The 22,965-nt window shown below is 35.1% G+C and overlaps 1 protein-coding gene and 1 long non-coding RNA gene across 3 annotated transcripts in view; one reads left to right on the top strand and one right to left on the bottom strand.

Annotated features, from left to right (window-relative positions):
- Positions 1 to 1,970: 1,970 nt before the first annotated feature.
- Positions 1,971 to 22,683, bottom strand: LOC129358933 (glutamate receptor ionotropic, kainate 1). 2 transcript variants are annotated; one of them, XM_055028205.1, is made up of 16 exons: positions 22,263 to 22,683; positions 15,010 to 15,177; positions 14,658 to 14,915; positions 11,631 to 11,812; positions 11,197 to 11,250; positions 10,811 to 10,984; positions 9,357 to 9,500; positions 7,690 to 7,797; positions 6,974 to 7,012; positions 5,760 to 5,873; positions 5,463 to 5,666; positions 5,151 to 5,374; positions 4,780 to 4,898; positions 4,049 to 4,266; positions 3,681 to 3,906; positions 1,971 to 3,371 (listed from the first exon to the last, which is right to left on the bottom strand). In XM_055028205.1, the coding sequence occupies exons 1-16, from the start codon at positions 22,345 to 22,347 to the stop codon at positions 3,082 to 3,084; spliced, it is 2,607 nt and encodes an 868-aa protein (XP_054884180.1). In that variant the 5' UTR covers positions 22,348 to 22,683; the 3' UTR covers positions 1,971 to 3,081. The 2 variants fall into 2 exon arrangements, with proteins under 2 accessions (XP_054884180.1, XP_054884181.1); XM_055028206.1 differs by lacking the exon at positions 6,974 to 7,012.
- The window catches only part of LOC129358957 (uncharacterized), a 51,720-nt gene continuing 41,528 nt past the window's right edge, over positions 12,774 to 22,965 (top strand). The window contains exons 1-2 of the long non-coding RNA XR_008605852.1: positions 12,774 to 12,970; positions 13,329 to 13,404. This is a non-coding gene — a long non-coding RNA (uncharacterized LOC129358957). The remainder of the gene's footprint in view (positions 12,971 to 13,328; positions 13,405 to 22,965) is intronic.

Here is a 22,965-nt window from a genome sequence, read left to right as displayed (position 1 = left end):
CTGGAAGTGATGGAAGTAATAAAATAAAGCATTTCAAAGTTTTATTTTCTCACTGTGAAAAAATTGTTTAAGGTTATGATAACAATAAATAAATAATTTTTAATGTGACATACTGTTAAATAAGGTTTAAGTTGATTTTTTTGTCAAGATATATCAAAACGTATGTTTTTTTATTGCACCAAAATTGCAATGAAAGAATAACACCCTTGCCTTTTCCTCCACACTGGCAGTTAGCCTGTCAAGTATCACCACAACAAAGACAAAGGAAATTGGTTGAAGCTGATAAGAGTATCATTGATCACACAATGTAGAGAATACTATACAGACATTAACTGAAAATCACTCAGAAAGAAAGAAGAAATTCCTAAATCTACACTTTTTCAGACTTTGCAATGATGCACGGGAACCCTGTAATTATTATTAATATAAATAATAAATATTAAACAAATTGAAGTACTGCTATTCCTCACAATAAAGAAATAAACTGTGAACTGTGCAAATTTATAGCATGAACATTTCTCCAGCATGGGTCAAGATACTGTAAAATGACACAATACTTGAATCAATCCCAGTATAAGATCCATGACCTCCTCACAAAGTCTTAAGCCGCTGAACTACTGTGTGCTCGCTGATTACATACCGAAGTGACTTTGAACTTAAGTTTGATGGTAGGGCTCTGCCCCATTCACAAGATTACACAAACGAGGTCCATAATACTGTAATCTCAAAGAGAAATGAGAGAAAGCAGGGGACATGCTGACCCTAGTTAGCTAGAAGCCTGACATGCAACAGTCAGATTAACAGCTGCTTGAAGTGGGACAAATTACACACTTGTTGGTGTTTAGACTTGACAGTCATCCTGCAAACACTACATGAACAAATTAAAGAGAACACAAGTGAAGCATTTTTTAGAGGTGATTGCAGGAGTTGAGATTATTTAACATGACAAAGTTTCAAAATCTTTTGGGGAAACGCAAAAAGCCATACAGACAAGGTTTTTTTTTAATCTTTTTATATTTTTTTCTTGATTCGGAAATAAGTTATTGTTGTTTTTATGTTGCCACAGAAGAAAATGTCGCCTCATTGTTATTTCCTTTCCAAATGTAACCAACACAAATATTGTGTATTCAGCTGCAAAAATTTGACTGCTCTTTATGCCTATGCCTGATTTCAGTTTGCATTAACTGGCAATTTCCAGTTAATGCAATTAGTTGCATTAACTTCATTCTGATGATTAATTGCCAGTTAATGCAAACAGAAATCTTCAAAAACTGGCAGAAACAGAACAGCAGTTCTAAAACCAGCTTTATTCTTGATTTTCAGGATATTTCAGCCATTCATTTGAGGGAGTCGGGATGCTTGCTGTCAATTCTGCTGATTGAGCTAAGAGCTACAGATTATATTGAATTGAAATCATCAGCAAAACTTTCATCTGTCCAATGTTATGATTGCAAAGAAAAGCTTGAACACATTATTTGGTTGCCTATAATGTTTCAGGTGTTATGAATTTACATTCTGATTGCCTGTTGGATGGAATTTGACTGCTCTTTATGCCTATGCCTGATGTATCTTGATTACCACGATCCTGAGAGTCCATATTCTCAGAGAGTAGTATTCATTTTTTCACACAAATGCCTGTATTTTCTTGCTTTAAAAACTGTATAAGCAATGACTTTTTAAGCAAAAAATAGTAGGTTACCTTCCCAGCAGACTGACTTGACACAGAAAATTTTCAGTCAGATTAAAGATGACAGGTTGAAAATAAGGTTAAATGTCTAATGTATTTCTAAATGGCAGCATTCCTTTAACCACAATTTTGACAATGCACCACAAAACATTTCAGATATCCCTTGCTGGAAAACTGGATTAATTCATTTTTCCCTGACCTGCTTTAGTTGTAGCCAACACCACAGAGAGTTGATTTTGCCCCTTTTCTTTTCCTTCACCAAAATCACCAGCAACTTTCAGGCAATCTACTTATATCTTGTTTTTATTTTATTTTATTTTTTTTTTGAGAACTTCAGGTTTCATAAAAACATATACATTACTTTTCCTTTAACGTCCGGATAATGTCTGAAGTGATTGCTATTAAATATTAAACTTTCTTGAAACAAAATCTTGTTATAAAGCTAAGGAGGAATATTTGAGAAATTATTTGTAAGTGCAGTGACAGATCTGTGATGTTGTTGGTCTGTTTGTTTCTCTTCCAAGGACCCAGTGAATGTTGTTAGAGTGTGTAGGATCAAGGACTCCTTAAAATACCAGGACATTTTGAATGCAAATCTGGTGTATTTCGCCAGCAATATGAAAATAGCTTGTCATTTGAGCATTTAACAAGATGAGTATCCAGCACACATACATACCTATTAGAGTTTTGTATTAATACCTCTTATTCGTAAAAAATGGAACAAAAAAAAAAGGTTGAATATTAAAAGGTGCAACGTTCTCATACGACTTTAGTCATCCCAAATTAATTTCAACACAACAAATATTGAATAGGCATGTTCATAAACTTCATATTTGACAAAAAAATGTAAACCAACTTCTTGAACAAGTATTTCACTGAACAATCATTCATAAACAGTTTGAAAACAACAGTGAGCGAATAAGTCCATTTCTGTGCAATGCTGTGCTAAGATTTAAATCCTCCCAAACACACAATTTTTGAAGCTACTATGGCAGAAATAAAATGTTCTCAAGCCTCTCCATTCAGACGAAATGTGACGGCATAACAATGATGCTTCTGACATGCAGAACAATGTTACATAGCATTCCAAAAAATATGGCCGGCCCAGATAGTCAAGTATCACAACTCAGATCATTTGTTTTCAGATAAAAGGATTCTAATAAAAACTTTCAATCAAGACTAACATCTTTGTGTTCGCTACTTTAAAAACTACGAAAACACACAACTTTTTGTTAAAAACATATTCTTTGATTGTAGCAATGCAGTTTTTAAGTCTAGGTTTAATCGGACTTAGAATTTTCATTATTGGCTTTCTTATAACCACAGTCCTGCAAAAGAATATGATAATGCAAAGTTATAGCAGGTGCATTAAAGTCTTTGAGTCCCATAATATGTTAATATTTGTTGTGCCACTCACATTGGCCAACACTCACCTCCTCAATGTCCAAGTTTTTTCTGGATTTGTAAATAAATTCTCCAATTGCAACAAAAACTGAGAGGACTAGTCCGGCTGCCAACACTATAAAGATTCCTCCTATGTTCTCCACACCCAAAGCACTGGCCTCTTTGCTGTCCTCCTCTGGACATCCATTCCCTCTCCACCATTTCTCCTTCATCATATGCAACTTTCCTTCTTCCTGAAGCTGCAAGATGGCGATGGTGATCTTATCCCTGTAAGGGGAGCCTGGAGCAGAACACAGCAGAATTATGCTGTTATAATGCCTTACTTTGCATAATGCTTTTTATTGGACAAACATTCTATAGAACCTTTTATAATCTTGAAAACTTGTCACATTTTGTCATGTTACAAACAGCACATAGCAGCATATAATTGTGTTGGTCTATCACATAAATTCCTAACATAGTGCATCGAAGATTGTGGTTGTAATGTGACAAAATGTAAAAAAAAAACAATTAAAGGGGTATGAATCCTTTACTACAGCAATGTGTTAGTGTCCTTTTTCTTACAGGTTTTATTAGTCTGCCGTCTTACCAATTGGAGTTCCCACACCGTAGCCCTTAGAATCTATCAAGCCTCCAATTTGCGTGAGGTTGCAGTTGCGCTGGCTGATATACTCGATGCTGGTAGACTCCATCAGAAGAGCGTAGTCTGTGGTGAGGACCCGCTGAATCCCTTCCCGGTTATTTTTCACCAAAGCTGTGTTTTTTCGGCTGCTCATAAATGCCCACATTTTCTCATAAGTTGAGATCTTAGATTTCTGTTAAAAACAAAATTACAATTTGTGTACAAGTGAGCAAACATTTCACATTCGTTTCAATAATAAACTACCCAGCTGCTGTACTTAACTTTGTATCTAGACACAAATGAAGCAAAAGGTTTTAGCATAAATATAAATGTACCTTGAAAAAAGTCATGGTGGATCCATCTCGCACTGCACCATATTCTATCTTTGTTTGCTTGGCCAAGTCATCTGCAGAGTCAATCGGTGAGTCCATTCTCTCCACAGTGAGGAAAGCAGCCAGATTGGCAGTGTATGAGGAGATTATGATCAGTGTGAAGAACCACCATATTCCTCCTACTATCCTTGTTGAAAGAGCCTTAGGCATTAATTCAGACCCTGGAGGAGTAGTAAGACATATTAGATCATCCATCCACAATTAATATAGTGATGAAACCTGGAGTTTTAGCAGTATTATGCACATGGTTAAGCTGTGAAAACTAAATAAAAAATATCATGCATTTCCCTCCAAACTCATTGGCACAACGTAAAAAGCCTTATAAAATGATTATGTTTTGCAAAAGTGCATTTCTGCTATTTTTTGGCAATTTCATACCAATTAACCTAATATGTATATTTTTTGGACAGTGGGAAGAAGCCGGAGTACTCAGAGAGAATCCACAGCAAAAACACCTTTGCAGAAAGAAACTATGTTGAGATTTGATTCCTACATGGCTTGAAATCAAATCAAGCCATGTTGATTGAAACAACTCAAACAATTTAACAGTGCTACCAACCACTCTACTGTGCAGCCCAGCATTGGAAAAGTTCATTTTAAAGCTTTTAATACAACTTTTCAAAGGATTTTCATTAGGATTGAAGTGTGCAGTATATCAAAAAAGTTAAGCATACCTTGTTGCATAAGTGCTCCAACTCCAAACCAGACACTGTTGATTAGGGTAAAGTTGTTTTCAACCACATCTGAGTCTGGATTGCAGGGGTGAGGGTTGTACCATTCATATGGAGTGAATCTAGAGGTCATGAATTAAAACAGAATGAAATACAACACAAAGCAACCACAAAACATACATTTCTCTGATTCTTTATTGTTTTGTGAAACATTCCATTGCTAAATTATATGCCAGCTGGATATTGGTTGCATCCTCATGATTATATCTCTAAAAATGCCATAATCATAAAAACTGTTTTTTTGAATTTGCATAATTAGGTTACAACTGAACTCATAAATTAACTGATTTCTTTTCAGACTTGTGTAAGAATACCTGGCGATGACAAACAGCACACAGCTGACTCCAAGGCATGCCAGCAACACATACATCCAGATATCAGGAGACAGTGGGTTGAGAAAGGAAAACACTCCAGGATTTGTGCCATTTGGTTTGTGGTAGAGGATGCTGATTCCTAATGTCATGAAGGGCTTGGAGAAGTCTATCACCTTTTCCCTGACGTAGGTAATGGTGAGAGGGGCCACAGCGAGGTCAGCCACCTGGGTACAAAGAAAAGCTGCACATTCAGGTAATGTTGCAGACTTTTTGTCATTCCTATCGGAAAAGATATAATGGAGTAATACTCACATGATCAATAAGTTCACGCACCATCCCGTTCCACTCCCCCTTGTCATTCTGTGCTCCATATTTTCCATCTGACACCAGTTTTACCTCATAGGAGAAGCCCAAAATGTTTGAGAGCTCTTTGAGTAGGTCGAGACAATAACCTTCAAAGCGATCATTCCCATATAGCGGTTTATCCGATTTTTTATACATGACATAAGGATTTTCCTGGTAATGGACACAAAGTATGCACTACTTTAGTTTGAAAGATTCTTATGGTAATCAAATGTTTCCTGGTGATAAACGATTTTCTGTTCCTACCAGAATAGTAGTGACAATGAGGGTCCTGTTGGCCATCGAATCTGTGACATTTGTGGAGGAGTCCCTGTTGGTTTCTGTTAAATTAAGGCCTGTCTGGGAGTTCCACATACCAATCTGTAAGGAAGAAGAAAACAAAAACAACTAAACCAAAATGAGAGCCATGATCTATGACTAAATCAACTAACACACAATCAGGGAAAACAACGCAGGAGAAAACAGAAACACGTACAGATACAGGTACAATTCCAGTCAGAACGTTCGACGCGTATTTTCAACATGAGTCCTATTTTAATTTTGAGTTTTTAATTATTTATTTTGAGCTTTTTTTTCTTCAGGGTGCAATTACCACACAGCATACAACAGTAATGTTATTTTGTGGATTTTCTCTTAAACGTGGTCAAAATTGTAGCCATTAGCAAACTTATGACCTGAAAAAAACTTGTGGTTCCTTTGGGGCATGCTAAGTGATAGTTAACCAAATATTAGGGGGGCAGGAGAGAGTTGGGAGGGCATTCAAATTGTTGAAACATTAACCTTTTGAGAGGGTCCTGACCTCTGCCCTGTTGAAAATGTAAGCACTATGCTTAAAAGGTGGGTTCATAGCTTCAAAACCAATCAATTTCAATGAAAGCCAGAATTATACTAGCAGCTTGTTGACTGTCTCTGAAAATAAATGTTAGAGCTACATTTAGCCAAATATTAATTGGGGCGTGTGTTTGTGCCTAAATAAATAGTTTTGTTCCTTTCTAGATTAGAAAAAACATTAGAATGAATTCAAATGTCTGCACTCAGTATTACTGTTTTTTTAATCAACACATCTGTGTTACATTATTAGCCCCCTCACCCCCCTGCCCCCCACTCCACTGCCCCCCACTCCCCACCCTAAGGGGAAAGGACAGTTATTAAATTATTGTGACATTAATCCCCATGATGAATGATTGAAAACTTCTGACCAGAACAGGTGCTGTTAGCAACAAAATAAATAAAAATTAACCAGAAGAAAAGGTTTGGATTTTTTTGCAAATTGAAAAATACAGGGAAGGAAACAGAACACAATAACTAGGAACATAACACACATAGCAGAAATGTTAAACATTTCTTTCCACCAGTTCCCCAAATCTTTTTATGAAAAAGAGAAAACATCACAGAAAGCACAGGGATAATCACTAATTATTATTAATATTTTAACCTGCCAAGGCAGCTAAAATACAGACCTTTTTCCACACTTTATTCAGGCGGCTGCCCGTCATTGACTTGCAAAAATAATGAAGAGAAAAAAATTTAATCACAGAGCCCTGAGTTTCACTCTAAATACAAGAATGGATGTTAATTCTAACTTCAAGGTAGGTTTTCAATTAGTTCTAATGTAATTTTTCACCTTTAATTGTTTGAACTTCCCTAAAAACTTTTAGGTGTTATTATTCCATTAACAGATAACTTACTGCACTGCCATAATGTAGAGCACTATTTTTAGTGAGCTTAACGGAAGGTCAAAATAATCAGAGGTCCAATTATTTGCATCAATATAATAATGAAAATGTTTTATACATTTCTTCATATGAATCATATTTTGAACACGACTTATCAGGGTCTTTGTTTTCATTTAATAATTACTGAGCAACAAAATGGTTGAAAACTTGTTAAAAAATGTTATAATACAACACACACAAATGTGTTGTCATAGTGTCAGTTCATTTAAATAAAATACATTTATTTCTCAAGTGTGCTGTGGCAAAGTATTTGCCTCTGACAGATTTCTTTTGTTTTTGCCTTTTTGTATTAGAGCATCAAAAAAATTTAAATGTCAGACAAAAATAACCGACTGTTTTCAAATGAAGATATGACTTGGATAGGGAGAAAAGCCTTGCAAATTAAAACTCTGACAAATGCTGGTGTTGTTCACTAACAGTACATGTGTCAGAGGATTTACCTTCTCCAAGCCATCTTCCTTTAGGCTAATCACATCTAAATCAAATTCTTTGCGGAGACCATCTGTCTTGTTAATGGCGATTTGTCCTGTCAAGCCGTCCCATTGTGTCTGAGGTAAAAGAGAGAACAGAAAACACAAACAGTTTCTCTTTTGTTTTATGAATAACTGAAAAATAAATCAAAAGGCCATAAAAAAAATCAGAGAATTTCATTTTAGAGAATTAATAATTAAGCACATTTATTGTATTTCAGTTGATATTTTTACATATGTTGGTTTACCTGATGAAATATAAAATATCTCCATCTAAAACATTATTATGTTGAAATGAGCTAAAACAAGTGGCCTGAGTAGGAAGCTTTGCTCAGACATATTTGAAATTAATAGATGATAAAGGGATCTCATCCCACAGCAAAGTTACATCTTTTTACAAAGAGGAACTTAAGCTTCAATTTCTCCACATTGAATTAACATTTTGAAAATGGCATTCATCTCGCAAAGATTTTGAACTCTTTGATTATATGTTCATCATCAAATCATGTCCTGTTTTGATGATGAATACATAAATAAAGTTTTACACAAAAAACTCAGTGTTTGTGCAGTTTGGTATTCCAGCTGGTTTCCTCCAACCACCTGCAGTCATATTCAATAAAATAGAATTTATGCCCTGATAAATCAGATTAAAGTTACCTTTTGCAAACAATATTTTTTAAGCACATATAAAATATACTTCCCATTAGGCCTAAATTTCTGTTTTTAAAAAATAGTTATTCTATTGGGTTTTTTTCATTAACTAAATGGAAAATCCTTACAATTTTCAATTTCCAAGAAAAAAAAGCATTTATTTCTTCTGAAAGAAAGAAATGAATGCTTTCAAAAATTGATATGTGTATAATTAATCTACATCATTTTTCACTGTGAAAAAATTCTGAAATAAATTAACTTTTCAATAATATTTTAATTCATTGAATGTGTCTTTACTGAATTGTTCTTTATGAGAGTCCTTCAGAAGAATCAACTGTTATACAAACAATGTTTGATGGTTTTTAGTAAGATATTATTTTCAAGTGCTGGACTGAACTTGGAGCCATGAAGCTACGGAGAAATAAATAGACTTCTAAAACTATTTTTCTGTTAAAAACACCAACGTTAAAAACGCTGCTTTGGTTTGCTTCTATCTGTCAGTTTTATATCCCCACTTACAAATGAAAAGCTATATCATGCTTCATTTAATACATTTTAATTGAGATGAGAAGTCTGGCTTCTACAGTTAAATTGTCATGAATACCATAAGATAGACAGGATGTTCTTTAAACATTCTTTAATTATATTTGTCTCATAGTGGTAGTATCATCTGGTCTTAAATCATGTGGGGAATTTTTTAAAAATAATATTGAATAGAGTAAGAACAACAATAATATACTGTGACATTTATCAATTTAAAGACAGTTTAAGAAGAGTAAAGGGTGGTTGTTTTTATTTAGTTTTAACCAAAGTACTTTAAGCTCATCACTGTTGGATGGATGGATGGATGGATGGATGGATGGATGGATGGATGGATGGATGGATGGATGGATGGATGGATGGATGGATGGATGGATGGATGGATGGATGGATGGATGAATGGATGGATGGACGGACGGACGGACGGACGGGTGGATCTAACTCACGTCCTTCACCAGGTTCATGAAGCGCGATCCGAAACGCCAGGGTTTGTGTCGGTGACACTGCAGGGAGCTGACGGTGATTTGTGAGGTGCGTTGTGAGGCAGCAGCTACCATGTAAACAGCATCATACATCAGAGCCGCCTCAGTCTGGAAGAGAAACATGTCCATCATCGTAATCCGTCTGCAGGATCACAAATCACGCACTTATCACATCAGGACTGTTGATGCATGTGCACGACCTCATGGGGTTCTTCGAATCAGATGCAATCACACAGAAAACCACAATCACTCACAGTGAGTACAGTTTGGTGTTCAATTTTCAGACTGTACACACAATCAGAAACCTGTTGCATCCACTGCATCAAATACAATAAAATTAATCTCAATAAAACCCTTTTGCCTCTCCAAAATTGCTTTTATTTGCAGATAATTTCTTGCTTTATGATAAAAGAAAATATTTTGTTTCATTTAACATAACTTTAAATATTCTGCCAAAAAAACAGATATTGTGCAAAATGAGTTTTTCTTCATGTGAATGATATTTCACATCATACTTTTTTTTAATCCAAATTAATTGCTGAAAGCCCCAGGGCGTTTCATATTATAGTTTTTTTTTCTGTAATCTGGTCTTGAAATTATACTGTAAATATATTTCTGGTCAAAACTGTTTTTCTGAACATTAATAGCTTATTACATTTAGGCTGTTGTTGATTTTCTTTAAAATACAGCTAGACCTGAGGGGCACATGTTTACATTTACTACACATGTTCTCTAATCTACACATCCTCAAAACTATCTACAAAAGAATTTTAAATATATACAAACCCTCCACAAATGTGTTGTTACCACACTTTTTTTTTTTTGCATCAACAAGCATTTGGCACAACTCTGATTGGATATTAGATCACATTTTTTGGCATTAGTAGGAGAGTGCTTTTAAATTAATTTGTTTTCTGGCACAGGTTTGACTTTTAAATAAAATCTACAAATTTTTAGTACAGTTAAGGTGTGAATTTGGGCAGGCCATCTGGAAGCTGAATGTTAGCCTTTTTCATCCATTTAAAATATGTTTTCATGTGTCTGGAATCATTGTCCTGTTGGAACAGCCAGTTAGGTCCATGTTATAACTATTTGTCTTCTGGAGAAAATGTTAAAGGTGAGATAAGACAAATATTCCCCACTATGAAAAATAATAAAAAAATAATCAAATCACAGTTGAAACATTTGCATGTGTCAACTGTGGTGGTGTTTTTTCAAAATTGTATGGGTTCCCTGTAACTGCCTGAGGAGCATTTAATGAATATGTGTGGGATCTAAACATATATTTAAATATGTAATCATTGACCCTAATCAGGGAAAATAAACAGTTCTAATAAATCAGTAACAAAAGTCATTCCCATGTCTATATTGAATGTCTGTAGGCTTCTACCCAGATTTGTATGTCAGATCAAACTTACAGTCATCATTCCTTCCATCATTCCAGTCTCGACTTTGGAAGGAGCCTGCAGTCGCTCCATGGCCCACCTCTCCAGCACCGAAGCCACTCTAGGATTGTCCACGTTCAGCAGCCTAAATCCCGTCATGTTGACCCCACTGTAGCGGTAAGGTTCCAGATCAAGAGCAAACAAGTCCTGTAAAATTCAACAACTGGGTCAAAGCTGAAGAATCAATACAATGTGCATTTAGTTGAAATGAAAAATGTAATGTTTTCTTTAACTAAAGGCTTTCAAATTATAGAAAATGTTTCTCTTTAAAAATATTCAAATTTACTAAATAGCCATAAAACAAAGCGCTTATATGTGCCATAAATCAGCTCATTTATTATGGACTATTTTTTTCTTACCAATGTGGTGAAGAAGTAGTGATAATATTCAGTCATCATTCCCATAGACAGGATCTAAACAGAAATAAAAAAGTTGTTCAGTTTTCCCATTTGTTACACTGTTTACAGGCATGAAGTGAGTATAAAATATAGTCCTTTTTACTTTTTGGATCAAACCCAAACCACAATTTTGGCAATGCATTCATTTACTTTGATTCACTTTGTGCTATTTACAAAGTTTTTATTAACATGAGTTAATGTCATAATTTTGTCCCTTTTCCAATTAATCTGTGCAATGTCTCTTCCTGGATTGGAAATAGGAAATCGTATTTTGGAGTAGTAATCTTGCTCAGGGTCAATATTAAACCCAAAACCACAGCAATGCATGTCACCTATTTTTGAAACGTTAAATGAAACTTATATCTGTACCCTGTGTATTTATAACATTTGATTACCTGCTTTAGGACATCAGCTGATGTTTGGTAAGAGCAGTCAAAGATGACAAAGAACTCCTTTCCCTTCTTCATTTCTTTCAGCAGGGGACGGGCATCTTTACTTCCTGATGGCAGCTGCCGTATCTTGATTTTGATTGTATATCTGGATGGAGCTTTAATCAACTCTTGCAAACGAATTAGACCTTTAAATTAAACAGCAGACCACAATTATTGGACTACATACATTTCAGTGGCGCTAAACTAGCAAGTTAATAATATTTATCAGTCCTATGGTGTCCTATTATTCAGTTTTCTATATCTTATTAGGACAAAGTGTCAGGACAACAAATTTTGTTGAACGGAAAAACAAAGAATAGACATATTTTGCATTTCATCCAAAAAACATAGGTGGGCATTTATATTTACAGCTGCAATCATTTAATTATGTCTCTGCCAGCTTTGTATATCTAAAGACTGTTGTTGCCCATTTCTCTTTGCAAAATGTTTCAAACTCAGCCAGAGTAGCTCTTCCGAACATTAATTTTGAAATCTTGGCACATATTCTCTGTTGGATTTCGGTCTGGAGTGTGACTGGGCCATTCTAACAAATCAATATGCTCTAAAGTAAGCACTGTTTCAAGCTCTGGGTGTATGCTTACAGTTATTATTTTGATCAAAGCTAAACCTTTGCCTCAGTTACATGTCTGAGGAATAGAATCAAGTTAGCATTTTAGTACCACTCACATGTTTCACAGTATGTGAAAGATTGGCTTTTTTCTTTCTAGTTTTCCATAAAGGCTTTATTTCTTGAGTGTAACAAGACTGCTGTAAAATGAATGTGAGAGAAATACACCTAAAGATATGCAGCCCATTTTATTTGGTGTGTCAGTTTGGCCCTAGAGCACAACAGCAATGATGACACCTTTCTAAAACAAACATATTTCTATTTGCTTAACAATCCCGTGCAAATTAGCAGATGCTAACATCTCATTTTGATTGTAAACGACCATTTTTTAGTCAATTTGTCAAATGTAACTTTGACAGATTTAATTATTGCAGGTCTTTGGTTTGTCCTCTAGGGGGCAGTGATAGGAAATATCAACCAATACGTTTAGAACCACACAGTAAAAGAAGCCGATGTTTGAAGTCTGTTTCTTGATTAGTTTTGTTAGGTTAGCATTACAATGGGTAAATTCAAATTTAAATGTTAACGATACGATCCGTTTTTTGTGCAAGTAAAGCCATAAAGGATGTCTGTTTGTTGCCATAGTTGACCGTTGTACAGCTAATTGCTATTCTTTTTTGTAAGGATAGCATTAGAAAGTTGACAAAGAAGCGAAAAATGTTTGACTTCCACGTTGGTAAGTTCTTGGTTGATTTTGAGTTAAAAACTTATTTGTATCAACTGAAATATGCCTGTAAACTCCACTTTATGAAAACATTAAAATAAATTATGCGTCTTTCGATATCGTTTTTATAGCCTATTTAAAATGTTATATTAATTTCGGCACAGTTACTTCGTCTCCCTCTGGTGGACACGAGGTTAAACTACAAAAGTAACTTAACTGCATTCGATTTAATAAATTAATACTATTTTCTGGTAAAACTGAGAAAAAGTGGGTATCATGAGCCCATCATGATTAGTTGTGCACAAAAAAAATTCTTTTGCTTACAAGCTGATTAAAAAAATATGAAAATTGTGTTTGTGATTATTTTCAGAAGCACATTTTGTACACCGACAGTTCCACGAAAAGCTGGGAAACAGCATTTGAAGAAGAAGCTGTTTATTTTAAAGGTAGGAAATATGTTTTGTTCGCTTTATCTTTGTGTTGTGTAATGCAGGAAGGAGTTTAAACATTTCAACTTTATTTGTAGTACCTACTTTTATTCCCTATGACGAGATGTTGATTTTATCATATAGTTGTGCTTTTGTGGTCTGCTGGTGAGTGACAAATGTCTGTACATAGCAATAGTGGAGTGGAGTCACTCACAATGAAAGCTTATGTTTCAATACCAGCAGGTTATTGCCCGAGAGTTACAGCTGGAGAGTGATAAGTTTGATTGTTTTTCATGTCCAGGTGCATTTGTCAGTAGCCAATTATTCTAACTTGTTGTAAATCTGTTATTCCTGAGACCTGTGAGAATCAGTGAAATTATTTTGCTGTTTACTGTATTTTTATAGTACATAATAATGGTTCAGAGTGGGTTAATGTAATTCAGATTTTAAATAATGACCAAAAATATAGATTTTTATTTCATTTTGGAATATTTTTTGTTTCAGAAGTAACCTGAAAAGACCATTAATAAAACTTCAAAAAACTGTTTAGGAATTATTTTCTCCCCCCCCCCCCACTCCTATTTGTATTATAAGTCAATAAATAATAACATAAACATAAACACATAAATATGAAATGAACTAATATATGACAACCACCCATTGCATTTACATGCATTTTATTATTTAGCAATTATTTTGCTATTTTCATACAGACAATAACAATAGGAACAAAAATATTTTAACAAAATTACTTCACAAACCTTTTTTCCAGTATTTAAAAAAATGTTAATTAAAATTACCCACGTTGACTGATATCAGCTCACAGATTCTCAGCGAGATTTCACCGGACCACACCAACACGTGTGTGCTTTATTATAAACCATTCCTTTGTGGACATGGTTGCATGTTTAGCATCATCATCCTCGTAAAAACTGAACACATTTGCCTTAAGCTCAGTCTCTGTCGGGTTTCCTTCCGGGGATGTCCTATTAGTTCAGCTCAGAGGTTTACCTCCTCTGCAATTTCCAAAGAAAATTTGTTGAAATTGACTTCATTTAGGTGTTGTGGATGAGTAGAAATGCACCTTTCAGATTGGCAAAAAAATTAAAACCATTGACCATTTTTCTTTAAATTGACAACTGTGCTACTTTGTCTATTGCATAAAAATCCCAATGAAATGCATTGTTTGTGGTTGTAATGTAAAAAAGTACAAGAGGTATGAATAACATTTTCATACCTCTTAATTTTGTGCATATGTCATTTTGACTCACCAGTGGCATCCTCATAGACCACAGTGACTGCTTTCCACTTGTAGAACTGCACTATGTCTAACACAGCTCTGCTGATGGAGGCGTATTCAGGGTGGAGGTTAATGTAGAAGCTGTCCTTGTTGTCCACTGAGGGGTGTTTCCATCGGGTCTGGATGTGAGGGACTTCCAGTGCATTACAGATAGACTGAACTGCACTGACAGATGAGCTGTGAGATGGACCGAACACAGCCCCAACTCCCAGAGCCAATTGGTCACATGCTGGAGGAACACATGGAACAAAAAAATAGCCATCAGGGTCAAATTCATAGCTCTGTCTAAACTATAAAAAGATTAGGGAGCGAATGATTCTTACCTCTTCTGGAGGCTTCGAAACTGTCAAATAGATTTATTCTCTGGATGTCATAGGTCAGCGTGGTGTTTGGCATTAAGGTCCGGTTCCTGTTTATGTTGGTTACAGCAAATTTAAAGACCAGTTCTTCAACGCTAATTGGTTCATTTTCAAGGGTCTCAAAGATGCCCCCTGTAATAGAGAAAATATAGGTTGAGAACCTTACAAAAATCTTATTAGGTATATAGTGTCACCATTGTTACCAACACAGTATTTACATTTTGTACCATTGTGTTTGTTTTTTCCCTCAGTTTGAACTGAATTCTCACAATAGCATTGTTTCAGTGTCATGTTTATTTCTGCCATGTAATACCTACTAAGAGTCCTGCAAGAGATGACTGGATTTAGTTTCATTCGGCTCAGAGCTTGACCCTCCCTGGCATGAGCTTATTTACATAACCTGATTTTCACAAACTGACACAACAGCTTTCGAAAAAGTATCAAAGGGTTGGCCAAGGTCAGTGTACCAAAAGATAATTTTTTTTACAGTCCATTGGAAGAGAGAAAACATCTAGGAGGTTATTATCTCCAGCACTATGACAGCATTGGAGATTGTAAAGTTTGGAATATACAAACTTTACATATACATACAAATAAAGCATAAGATATACATATAACGACAATGTTACTCTTTTTTCATGCATTTAAGCATAACAGTTCTTCTTGTTGTACATACTGAATTTAGTCGTGTTGGCAGCATTGTAGGAATCTCGGACTCATTGAAGGGATGCTTATTCCGCTTTGGAAATACATACAAAGACTGCTGTTTCAAATATTAATGGAATGCATCTGAAAAAAGGCTGGATTGGATTGAATTTCTTTAAAAAAAAAATTGTATTTCATAACATCAGCAAAGGTTTACAATACCAGAGATGGCAAACCAGTAAAAACAGCAAATCAGCGCATCTCTAGCCATAATGAACACATTAAAGAGACAGGAACTTTACTCTGGATATTTCAGTGTAAAAACCAATGAAAGACTGCACTTTCCCCCCAATCAAAACATTCCAAATGAATTTACATCATCACATTTTGTAACCACTAAATATTATTTCTTAACTTAATTGACATCCACATTGTTGTCTTTATTTTCTGCAGTTATCTTTCATCAACTGTGACTGTGTGCTCCTCTGCCTCAGGGAGGAGGGGGTTGTTCCAGTGTTTGGGGGGGAAAAAAATCATTCTGAAAACTATCCAAATCTTAATCCAGCCTGCTGCCCCAGAAACATGGCTGCCCTGGCACAGCTGGCAGTATACACATACGTAACTCCGGCCAGGCATGAGCACTACATAAAATATGTAGATAAAAAAGCTCATGAAGAACATTGAGATTAAGGCCAGGGAAATGTTGGATTGTCACCACTTCTTGATGGTGAATTATTTTTAAAACGTATAGGCCTTTGAAGGTGAGTTTTATAAAAAGACACTGGAGATGCATCTCTAGAATTGCATTGAAAAGTAGATTTTTTTTCCCAGTAATTCAATATAGACTCATCACATACAGAGTATTATAGTTTATTTGCTTATTTCAGTTGATTTTTATGGCTTACAGTTAATAAAAATCAAATTGTTTCCCAGAAAGTCAAAATATTACATAAGACTCATAAAAAGAAACTTGCAAACATTAAAAGGTTTACAAATATTATGTTATGGCTTACATAGTCATGGGAAATACTCCTCATTTGACAGTTTAAAAAAAAAAAAAAAGCAAGTAGAAGAAAAAGTTGTGGAAACATAAAGGTGCATAATCAACAAGCATAAGGACAGCTTTGTGAGTATAGTGAAGCCAAGCCTAAAAAAGAGTTTAAGTAGATTCTAGTAGATAGTAGGTAGGTGGATTCTGAAGCCGTGCGTTTTTCTGTGGAACGTAACTCCACGTTATTTGTGGAATTTTTAAAGAGCATATCAGAAATATGCAAAAGAAAATACAACTTGGGAAGCTGGCATAGTTGGGGACAATGCTTGTTGACTTGCTGTTGACTGATGTTTTGCAAACCAATCAATCTTGGAATTCTATTTATTTTCCTTGGTGCTAATTGGCAATTCCCCCATGAGTGGGGATATGGAAGACTGATATTAGCTTCTATTGGAGACTGTTTCCTCTGTGCATATTAAGCGTTTTTAGAAGATTTCAACTGTCTGTAACTGACTGTGGTTCCTAAACCTTACAAATATTGGTGGCCCAATATTTTCCAATTTTTGGAGAATTTGAATGTTTGATTTTCACAATTTTAATCTTATAGACACAAGACTCTCATTTAAAACTACTATATTCATTCCCCACAAAGTGACACGTTTATATGAATAAAACAGGGACTAAAATATGGTAATTTAAAGTCAGAATTGTCAGCTTGTAATTATTTTTCAGAATAACCTCAGACAATAAAGATTCAGTTTTGATGTTGAAACTAGCCTGACTTTAACACAGAGGACACAGACGTAATAGGTCATTGCACTGTTGAACACTCTTTGAAGAATTGCCTGTGAAATTGTAATTGATTTTGGAAGGAGAGAGTCCTTTAAAAAAGCTCCCCTTGAGATCCTGATTGTGAATGACCTTTTTCTTCGGTGTAGCATAGCCTGGAACCCCAAACTGAGAGAGCCTTGTCCGGACTCCCTGGTCACTAAAAGCATGCTTGAAAGTGCCAATCCTAATTATGGTTACCAAGCCTCAGAGAGCAGCTGCTGGGATCTGTTAAAGTCCTTAATTCTCTGTCCACTGGAATATACAATTCTCAGACATACATGCATATGATGCCTATCATTCTCTAAATGAAATGTGGGAACATACTCCAGAGATGGTTTTTTATGTGTGTAAAATGGGAAATAGGCCTGTTCTTGACCATCTGGTACATTTTGCTAGTCGTGTGTGCCAAGGCTGCAGCTTTAATATTGCTCCAGAAACAAAACAATCCAAGTGGTAGTTCCACAGCGGGATTTTTCCTCATATTTGAACATTTTAAAAATCATCCTTTATTAGCAAGGAGTGAAAATAAATGCTAGTATTCAAGTATATTCATTCACATTTTTTAATTGCAATCCTCATTTAAAGAATCTCCCTTAGATTTTAGCCAAAAATGTCTTATTTATAACAAAACATTTATTGCCAAGCACGGCTGATACAATAATAATTATAAAGGCCTGAACATTTTCATATTTTTGTTGGACAAATCTGATTTGTTTTACTGGTTTTCATTTTTTTTGCTGAAGCTCAGTGGAAAGGCACAGTGAGAGAAGGTAAATTATTTTCTCCTTCATTTCCACTTGTGTCAAGAACTTTTGATTTTTTTTGCTAAGTGTAATGAGTTTCTTGATTTGAAGAGTGCAAAAGAGAAGATCAAGAGCCATGGTTATTTGTCCTCAACATGAGGAGTGTTGGGCTAAGAATTCAACCCTGTTCCACGTCACCACATATGCAGAAAATGTTCTCACTCTGCAGAAAACCAAATAACTAGGTCGGATGACGCATCATGAACATTAGATGGCAACACAAGAGTTCCCCTTTATTGTGAAAAACTATTTTCAAATGAGCTTATACATGCATGGTGGTGAAAACCTGGAGCTTTTGATTATTAGACTATGCAAATTATTCTGCTTGTATCAACCAATAATAATTATGTTTGTCTCTGCTTCAGGCTCCCTCAAATGCACTCCAATGAGATTGGGTAAACTTTGTCCACAGAGGCTTTTCATGATTGCCCCTGATTTGTGGAGAGAATATTTATAATGTGCAAAAGTGATTCAGAATTTTTTTTCCCATATCTGGAAATTGGCTAGCTTCAAAATATATCAGTGAAAACTACAGTAGAAATTAGTTTTCTGTTGAGTAGAAATCATTCACACCACCAACAGGCTCAAACAAGCTTACAGAAGTTACAATAAGCAAATACAAGCCCAAATAAATGTTTAGTTATTATAAGATTGTGACAGATATGAAGAACAAGTGACACTATAACTGACCTTTCCAACTTGTGCAGCGTAGCTTTTGATTTTAAAATGATTTGGTGGAGTAGATGCAAATCTTTGAATGTAAGATAGAAATTTGGTTGCATGTAGGATAAAAAGATGCAGTGGACATCATTTTATAACCCAATTTAAGGTTTTAGCTACATGGCATGTCTTTTATATATTATGCAATCGAGTAGAATTGTTCAACAATGTGGTTTTTGTCAGCTGATTATTCCATTTTTTTTATCAAAGCTTTTGTTACAATAACAAAAACTTATTAAAATTTGAATTTTACCTGATACAAAGTAAATGCTAAATCAACGTAAATGCTGCTGCTTCTTGTATTTATAGAAATTGTGATTTCCTTTTGTTCATGTATTTAACGAATAGATATAATGCAATTTTTCAGAATTTGTCCTTTTCACCCATCAGAGCTGATAAAGGAAAAGTCTTCAGCTTCCATTTTATGACCAGTTGATTGATGTACAGCGCTTTGTCCCAAAAGCTGCAACATAAAAAGACCATCATGATACAGACAATTTTAAATGTCAATTTCTGTTATAATTATTTAGTTTAATAAAAATCATGTCATAGTAAATATTTCACCCTGTCTGTTTAGTGTTGACAATCTGCAATCTGCTCCCTTTCTCAGCAAGTTATTACCAAGAAAAACAAAGGGATAAGAAGGTCACAGCATCAGGGATAATGAACATCTCTGACCTATTTTTGGCTTATTATCTGAGTTTTAAATTATGCTTTCTTGCATGATAGTAGTAATGGGTAAGAAGGACTTGAAATTTTGTCACTATGTTTGATAGTAATTTATATTTTTCAAAAAACAATATAAATTACTTGTTCGTTGCTGTATTTGGCTACTTTTATCTGTTTTATCTGTTTTTAGAATTAAAAAATAATGGTAAAAAAAAGTATAGGTGAAATATTGCAACACAGAGTTATGATTAATAAGCTCTGGAAAAATCTGTTATTGCTGCCATTAATAATTTTATAGATAATATTTAGGATCATTGCCCTTCCATTTGTTTTCTAATGGACCAAATAATGAATGCAAGCAGGTCACTAAGATAAAAGATTCTGCTCTGGTTTTTTGGCAGATTCTGATAACCTTTAGGCAATGCTTGTTATGGACTGTTTTTCCTTTCTTTTATAAGAAAATAACTATCATACCAATGAGTTTTAACACTCTGTAAGATTCAACTGGTGAATTTTCTAAGTTACCTTGAAGAACTCGATTTTGTGACTCAGAAATATCTCTTGAAGGGGAGTCTTTTTCAGCGCAGAATTACAATGACATAGTGTTGTCTTTTTCTTCTCCTCACCATTCTGGGCTGCTACCCAGTGAGAGCTCCTTCCCCCCCTCCCAGCTCTTCAACGCCACCACTCCAGCATGGGTTCATGCCAGACTGTGAATGAAGGAGGAGGTCCTAAACAGTCTAGTTTGCTCGTTTGATGTGAAGCACTGAGGTTTCTCTGTGTACAAGATAGTTGCTCACAAGCCCACGAGCAAAAATATTATCCCCATAAATAAGCAAATGTTGTGTCATCTCCATAAAACACACAGACATCAAAAAAATACATCTTAAATCAGGAAATATAGTGGACACCAGAAGCTGCTGCCTCTGCTCTCCCCACCGATGAGATTTATGTGCTGCCTAAGTACCATATTTGGGAAAGAGACTTTTCTGCATAAAGAAGATTAGTGTTAGTTGTTTAAGGGCTTGGGGGGAAAGATTTACCATTATTACCAACCCCAGTGAAAAGAGTGAAAGCCGGTCATATTCTAAACACTTGCCAAGTTAGGAAAACGTTAATTGAGTCAAGCCACACACCATATGGGGGAGATTAAGAAGTGTGGGGGTCATGCAGTGAATGACAAAGATTAGGTGACCTCGGAGAATGATAGACGATTGAGAGAGATTAACAATACTGAGCTCAGCTGGAGAATGAGGGTAATAGCGAAGGCCTGACAGCCATGATAATTATGCAACTTCACAATTATACAAAATTAAAGTCTTTAAAAGTTAAAGAAATTCAGAAAAACACAAGTGGTGCCCGTGGCAATAAAAGCGGAGAGCGGGGAGTCCCGAGGTCTAAATTTTAAAAAGCTATATTTATGATGCAATCTTCTAATCCATTGGAGGAACAAAAAACTAATGGCAGAGAAGAAAAGAAGTAGTAATCTTTAATTTGCTTCCAAACACCAGCTCATTGTTGCAGAGTTGCGTCAGAAATCAAAGGGGAATAATGCAATGGGAGCAATGGGATGCACTTGAGGCTAATAGAGGTTGAAGGAGGTCTGGCCCAAGGTACAAGTGAACTCTGTGACAGCCGAGGGTCCCTTGGTTGCTTTAGAGCTCCTTACACCAAAAAATTGCCAAATGTGCCGTTAGTTCACTTTCATGTGAAATCCTTCATAGTTTGAGAATTATTTCCAACACAGTCCTACTTTTAAGCTGAGTTAATATTTTTTTCCCTGAGTTGGAAAAACATTTCATTCACACCTTAACTGAGTAATTATATTTTTATCTGTTTGAATGTAATTGAAAAAGAAGCACAATCATGGACAAGGTAATGGTGGGTAAGCGATGATGCGGTGGGCCCCAAATTGAATTAGGCTTACAACCTTGAGCCGCTTTTCAGCGTAAAGGCTGCTTACTTTTCTGTTTTGTCTATTTCACACTGCTATGCTACAAAAATATGTTTTTTTTTTTTTTTTTTCTAGAATATGCTGTACGATTCAACTGATGATTAACTAATTCATCCATTTCACTGCAGGCTATAATGTCAACATGATGGCATAGGAGCGAGAGAAGGGCATTGGCAAACAAAAATGGATTAGCATGATTTTGAATAAAAAAAAAAATTATGTCACAGACCAGCCAACAGCTGTACCTATAACAAAAAAACTGCTAGTTATGCTACAGTGTCATTGTCTTTTACATAAACATTCATATTTAACTGGTATAAAATCGTTAGTGTTTCTGAGTGTTAAAATATCACATTATTGACAGCAGAAATGTTTTTACTGTAGTTAGAATCTGTCTTTATGTAAGTGTTATGATTGATTTTTGTTCATTTCTCCTCATATATAAAACATGCAATGTAATAATGCCACAAAATGTCCTTTATTACATTTTAAATTATTGAACAACCCCCAGGCTTGTTAAAAAAAACAATGAAAAGTCATACACTAAAAGAGGTAATGAGTGCACAGTGGAGATTACTTTTAAAAATGACTCTATATAACTTACCAATTCTCAGGACTTGCTGCGAAGTGAGCCGAAGCTCCCCCATAAAATACACCAGTGAAAATAACAGACCCGTTCTTTTCACCATGGTCAGTCCTCCAAATTTGAATTTAACATTGAGATCAAGTTGTTTATTTTGTCCTCAGTAATTCATGCTGATAACTTGCCAGTCCTTGTATCCATGGCGAAAATAAACTGGAATCCATCCCTCATCCATTCCTCGCACATTGTGAAAAACAAAACAAACCCAATAATAAAACATATGTGTCACAGTTTATAGCTGCAGTTGCCTCTAATCAAAAAAAAAAATCCCATTCTAAGGTCTGTTATATGGCTCCATTCTTTTACTTTCCAGATTCATTCTCAAAGCAAATTTCTTATGTTTTCCCGGTGAACACTTGAGTTGTAAGCTGCGACGGAGGAGGAGGACCGTGCACTGTGCTCCTTCTGTCAATTGTGAAAGACTAGAAAACTCTTTGTCAGAAATTTTCAAAATAAAAGTTAGAGAATAACATGTTACGATACAAAAGGAGTCAAATCCTAACTATGTTTTGAGATAATATGTCAGACAATATCTATTAATTATTTTAATTTAATTCTGAAAGACTAAGTCAAAGTCTACATTTCTTAAATAATGATCTATCTGTATCATGTAATTTTGGAAAATCAGCAAAATATGAATGCTCTCTAATTTTATTCTTATCTC

This window comes from Poeciliopsis prolifica, unplaced genomic scaffold, assembly GCF_027474105.1.
Source record: "Poeciliopsis prolifica strain line A6 unplaced genomic scaffold, Auburn_PproV2 SCAFFOLD004, whole genome shotgun sequence".
NCBI classification, from domain to species: domain Eukaryota; kingdom Metazoa; phylum Chordata; class Actinopteri; order Cyprinodontiformes; family Poeciliidae; genus Poeciliopsis; species Poeciliopsis prolifica.
This window is presented reverse-complemented; position numbering and strand designations above follow the sequence as displayed.